This window comes from Fragaria vesca, linkage group LG3 (genome assembly GCF_000184155.1).
Source record: "Fragaria vesca subsp. vesca linkage group LG3, FraVesHawaii_1.0, whole genome shotgun sequence".
Classification (NCBI taxonomy): Eukaryota; Viridiplantae; Streptophyta; class Magnoliopsida; order Rosales; family Rosaceae; genus Fragaria; species Fragaria vesca.
In genome coordinates this window covers 20,754,649-20,760,901 of record NC_020493.1, presented here as the reverse complement: position 1 = coordinate 20,760,901, position 6,253 = coordinate 20,754,649, and the positions used below count along the sequence as shown (strand labels likewise).

Sequence of the window (6,253 nt, the reverse complement as noted above, 5' to 3'; positions counted from 1 at the left end):
CAGCGTCATGTTTGCCGATTGTTATAAATGACTCCGGCGCGACCGAGCTAAGTTATATAACAACCATGATCCCCTCGTCAGCTTCTCAGGAGAGATTGTGCAACCCTTGGGCTCAGACCGCTTGACAGTGTCAGTATCGGCCAACCCCTACCGTACTTCCATAACAACACGCTTTCTCATAGTCGATTGCCCCTCCTCCTACAACCTCATCTTGGGTCACGACATCCTCTGGGGACTGCAATGTTTCATTGCAGGTCACATGCTACTCATGAAAGTGCCCACTCCGGGAGGCATACTCACAATCCAAGGGGATAGGGCTGCCATTGAACATTGCCATCTTAATGCCATCCAGCAGGGACGAGGGGCCTATGAGTTGTTGCCACTTTGCCCCTCAGAACCCATTGATGACCCCATGGACGACCCTGAAGGAAAAGACAAGAAACAAGCCTCGAGACCTAACCCGGCAGAAGACACAGAATGGGTATCCCTGTCACCCAGTGCTCCCGAGAGGAAGGTCCGCATCGGCACAAGCCTTAACCTGGAACTCCGCCACAAGCTCATTGCATTCCTCCAAGATAAGCAAACAGTTTTTGCCTGGTCCTATGCTGACATGCCAGGTATCTCCCCCGATGTCATCACGCACAAGCTTAACATACTCAAAGACCATCCCCATGTTAAGCAAAAACGACGTGCCTTCAACCCGGAAAAGTATCGCGCCATCTAGGTCGAGGTTCAGCGGCTAAAAGAAATCAAGTTTATATGTGAGGTCTCATACCCAACATGGGTTTCCAATGTAGTCATGGTCTCCAAGCCTAACGGCAAATGGCGAATGTGTGTTGATTACACTAACCTCAACAAGGCCTGCCCCATGGACAGTTTCCCTTTGCCACGGATTGACCAGCTAGTTAATTCCACAGCCGGTTTCAAAATGCTCAGCTTTTTGGATGCCTACTCGGGATATAACCAAATCAAAATACACCCCATAGATCAAGAACACACTACTTTGTCACGGATAAAAGACTGTATTGTTACGAAGTCATGCCCTTTGGCCTCAAGAACGCAGGAGCAACTTATCAGAGGTTGGTTAATGCCATGTTCAAAGAAGAAATTGGGGAAGTCATGGAAATGGAAGTCTACGTAGATGACATGCTAGTCAAAAGCAAGATAGCTAACGACCACATTGCCAACTTAGACAAAGTATTCACTAAGCTCCTAACTCACAGGATGCGCCTCAATCCTCAAAAATGCATTTTGGCTGTTAGCGACGGAAAATTTTTAGGTTTCATGGTCAGTGAAAGAGGTATTGAAGCTAACCCAGAAAAAGTACAAGCCATACTTGACATGACCGTCCCAAAGACTCGGAACGATGTCCAGTGCCTCACGGGACGTTTGGTGGCCTTGGCACGTTTCATCTCCCGCCTCACAGACAAATGCAACCCATTCTTTCAATTGCTGAAAACTCAATACAAGGAGAATGTGGTGTGGGGCCCGGAACATGATGATGCCTTCAATAATATCAAAGCCTACCTTGCGACGGTCCCTCTTCTCTCCAAACCTGTCCCGGGAGAGGTACTGTACTTGTATCTGGCCATTTCCGCCACATCAATCAGTGCCGCCCTCACACGCCACGATCATGACAACGAGCTCCCGGTGTACTACTGCGGGAGAGGGTTCACGGATCCCGAGACACGCTGCCCTGACATTGAGAAATTAGCCATAGCCCTCATCACCGCAGCCAGAAAACTCAGGCAATACTTCCAAGCACATACCATCCATGTCCTCACCAATCACCCTCTAAGGCAAATACTCCAAAAACCTGAAACTTCAGGACTCATGGTAAAATGGGCAATAGAATTGGGAGAATTTGACCTACATTTCAAGCCAAGAACAGCCATAACATGACAAGCTGCCGCGGATTTCATTGCTGAATTCATCCCCATGAACCCAGATGATCCCGACCAGGACGTCCACCCCCGGAGCGAAATTTGGGAACTCCACGTTGATGGATCCTCCAACAACAGGCTCAGTGGAGCAGGGATAATAATCACAGACCCAGAGGGCCATTTTTACGAATATGCTCTCCGGTTTGAATTCAAAACGTCCAACAACATAGCTGAATACGAGGCCCTCATAGCCGGCATTCAGCTCTATCGAGAACTCGGAGCCCTGCACATCCACATATTCAGTGATTCTCAGCTTGTAGTCAATCAAGGGGCAAAAGACTTCAAAGCCAACCAGAACAACCTAGGATCCTACAAAAGTCTAGCTGGCGCCCTCCTACAACACTTCACATCTTACAAGCTCACCCAAATCCCAAGGGCCAAGACCTCCAAGGCAGATGCTCTCGGGAGACTCGCCACAGCGCCTCCCGAGTCTGCGCCACCAGATGTGCACATAGAAATCTTAGACAAACCTAGTATTTCGAAGGCTTATTCAGAAATCTTTACTATAGAAACACCTAGCCAACCCTCATGGATGGACCCATATGTGGCATTCCTTTCCAATGGAACCTTGCCCATAGATGCACAAGAAGCACAGCGGTTACGCCACAAAGCTTCACTCTACTTGCTTAAATGCTTAAAGGAAGGAAGCTATACCGCCGTGGCCAGTCATGTCCCTTTTTAAAGTGCTTGCCTACAACAGAAGGGCACAAAGTATTAAAATCACTCCACAGTGGAGTCTGTGGAAACCATGCGGGGGCTCGGAACTTCATGTTCAAAGCGCTAAGAGCTGGGTACTATTGGCCAACATTAGAGCAAGATGCAAATGCAGTTGTCTAAGTATGCCTTCACTGCCACAAATTTACAGATTTTGCCCGTCGTCCCCCTGTTCCATTATCTGTCATCATTTCCCCAGTCCCTTTCAGCCAGTGGGGACTCGACTTCGTGGGGCGGCTACCCCCAGCCCCGGGACAACTCAAATTTGCTATCGTCCTGGTAGACTATAACACCAAATGGATAGAAGCAGAGCCCCTTGCTACAATCACAACAGAAAAAGTGATCAACTTCCTGTGGCGTAATTTATACTGCCGGTTTGGGGTACCACAAGCCATCATCACAGATAATGGGGCACAATTTGACAATGAGACATTCAGAGAATTCCTCTCTGAGCAAGGCACAACAATCTTCTATGCCTCCCCGGCACACCCCCAGACCAATGGCCAAGTGGAAGCTATAAACAAGCTCATCAAGCAAAACCTGAAAAAACGCCTAGAAGATGTTAAAGGGTTATGGGCTGCCAAGCTCCTGAAAGTCCTCTGGACACTTCGTACTACCCCCATAGCAGCCACAGGAGAATCCCCATACCTCTTGTCCTATGGCACCGAGGCAGTAATCCCCGTAGAGATGGAGGTCCCGAGTGAACGGGTCACAACATATGATCCTGAGACAAACACCACGGGATTGCGTCTCAACATGGACCTTCTCGAGGAGCGCCAGGATAGAGCACACCTCAGATATATCAACAAAAAACAAAAAATTGCCAAGCATTACAACAAAAAATTTATCCCCCGCCCTCTAAAAGTAGGGGATTGGGTCATGAAAGAGGTTATCCCCCACCCTACCGGGCTCAAGGCAAAATGGGAAGGCCCATTGGAGATAGTCAACGCCTCGGGACCAGCTACCTTCTACCTTCGTGACACCGATGGCCGAGTCCTACCTCGCCCCTGGAACGCTCGCCACCTCCACCTCTACCCTGTCTAGCTTCTCAACACTCCAATGCCAACATGGCAGTTAGTACTTCGTTACTCGTGTACTTTAGCCCAGTAGCGGCTCACTTCAAATGTACACCTTGCCCATTAGCGGCCTATATGAAGTAACTATTTTCTCAATCTTTTTCAACATTCCAACAAAAGAACACAACAACCACACATGCAGAAGAAGCAAATATATTCCTTAACATAACAACCTGGACTCCCAGGCAATTCATAAAATAGCAAAATTGTTCCACATGGCTAACCACGCCACCAAAAAACGTTGTTCCCAGGACAAACAAGCAGTTAAACTAAAAGGAAAAACAAACTAACTACAACAATTAAACCATCCAAGCTATTTCTCCTCGGAAGAGGCCCCGCTTGACTTATTCACACTCTCGCCACTCTTCGACCCACTACCCCGCCCGCGGCCTTGGCCGATGTTTACCGAAACCCTCTGCCCATAAACATGCTTAGAACGGTCGCGTGCCACAGCTGGCAGCCTCACTGACACATTTGGCCGCACCAGCGAGCTCACCTGTTGCACTTCCGGAATAGGGGACTTGGACGCAAAAGCCTTTAGCACTTCAACCAGTGGAGACGCCACAAGACCAACAACTCGTGGGTTAGGCGGCTCAACAGCAGAAGAAGCAACCTGAGAAACGGCCACCTGAGTCGAAGGGGATCTCTCGGGACGTGGAACCCTTGGAGAAGCAGCAGCCAGGGCAAGCGGTTAAAGCACGCCCGCAGCAGAAACTTCCTTCGGCACGACAGAGGAAGTAGCACGCCAAGTCTCATGTTGTTTCGCTAGGGTCTGCGAGATCTCGGCTTGCTTCCTTTGTTCTGGGGTCATCTGTTCCTAAGCCTTCCTCGCAGCATCCTTCTCGGCGTAATACTTACGCATTGCCACCTCGTTAATCCAACCAGCCTGGCACCCGGTTTTACTCAGCTCATCCTGACCCCGGTTATAGGCACTCTTTAGCTGCTGCTTACAGAGGTCGCTCTCACGGAACACCCTCTCCCCAGCCCCGGTTGCCCTGGCACACTTCACTTTCCAAGCCCTCTCCTGTTCTACCAAGGCATGATTTAATTTCGCCACCTCAGCTTCCAGGGAAGCAACCTTGGCGACAGCCAATTCTCCAGCTTCCACCTGTTTGTCTTTCTCCTCCATGGCCTTCTTCAGCTCAGCCACCTCCTGCCCAACGGTTGCGGCTTGGTCACGGAACACAACAGCGTCCTGCTCTACCTGCTCCAGACGTCACGTGAGGGCGCGGTTATTCTCTTCCGCCTCCTTCAGTTGCTGACATTTGATCTCAACATCTTCCTGCAGATGAGTCACAGCCCTCTCGCTTGTCGCGTATATAAGAAGGGTAGCCTATAGGCAAGACAACAACATAAAAAAAAATTTAAAAAAATAAAAAATAAAAAACATGAACAAACGGAGAAAAGCACAACTGAACCCCCTGAACGCCTACCCAAGTCAACTTCTCCTTGGCAAGAGCAATGCCAGCTAAGGGCTCAACCTCCTCTAGGACATTCATGTCGCGGGAGCGGTGCCGCATATCATACGCCATCTGCGTTAAGTATGGTTGCACATCCCCGGTCCCCTCCAATGCATGGGTGATCTCCGCCAAACTCCCGGAACTTCCAGAACTCCCTTCCTTCCGGGACCTTTTTCCTTGGCCATCATGCAAAGACTCGACCCTCTCCTTCCTCTTCCGAGTCTTGGTCACGACGACCTCCTCGGAGTCCTGCCCAAGGGGTTCCACCTCCTCCGTCACGAGATCCTCGCCACCAATCTGGCCTTCCCTTACATCTCCCAGCGACACATCCTCCATCCCAGCGGGCTTCGGGACATGCTCTTCCCCCACCGGAACTTGTTCTTCCTCCCCTTGATCATCAACCCCGACTTCTACACCCTCGTCACTCACCCCTAGGTCGCCTAAGCCCATTACTTCCGCCACCAAGGGAGGCACGTAAGCATAGTCGTCATCCACCAAATTCAACCTCACAAAATCATCTTCACCCTCGCCAAACTCCACCTCCTTCCTTTCCCCAGTCTCCAGGTCGACATCATACTGCTTCGCGTGAGCAGCCTCTGCCAACAACCCATCTAGAATGTCTTGATCAGAGACCTTGTCGTAAGGCCCTTCCTTCTTCCGCGACCCAGCGTCCCGAGTCATCGTCATTGCATCAGACAAAGTAAAGATCAAAACACAAGCAAAAAAACAAAAAACAAAAACGAAAAAACCTATGCAACCAACTCAAAAGCAAAATACAGACCCGGGACCCGGGAATAACCAAAATAACTATACACGCCGAGGCGGCACATCCGGTATGAACTCCTACACTCGAATGCCCACAGCACCCGGCGTATCCAACGCTCCATTAGCTCGGTTAATTTATATTCTTGGGGCACTACACAAAGTCAGTAGTCAGCAGGGGCAGAACAGTACAAACAGAAAAGAAAACACGAGACACAAAACATGGTACCTATTTTTTGAAACTCCTCGGGTACTCGGAACGGGTGTCCATGCCACTCCTACCACTGCCCCCCCCCCC

At 49.9% G+C, this 6,253-nt stretch overlaps 1 protein-coding gene across 1 annotated transcript; it reads left to right on the top strand.

The window, feature by feature from the left end:
- Positions 1-1,938: 1,938 nt before the first annotated feature.
- LOC101306711 lies at positions 1,939-3,701 on the top strand. Its single transcript, XM_004295978.1, has 2 exons — positions 1,939-2,608; positions 2,809-3,701. The coding sequence occupies exons 1-2, from the start codon at positions 1,939-1,941 to the stop codon at positions 3,699-3,701; spliced, it is 1,563 nt and encodes a 520-aa protein (XP_004296026.1).
- Positions 3,702-6,253: the final 2,552 nt, after the last annotated feature.

What these genes read in the sequence shown, in the direction of transcription:
- LOC101306711 (XM_004295978.1), top strand. Translation starts at nt 1,939, where the DNA reads ATGAACCCAGATGATCCCGACCAGGACGTCCACCCCCGGAGCGAAATT. An exon ending in AAGCTATACCGCCGTGGCCA is followed by an intron (nt 2,609 to 2,808) that starts GTCATGTCCCTT and finishes ACAAATTTACAG; the next exon opens with ATTTTGCCCGTCGTCCCCCT.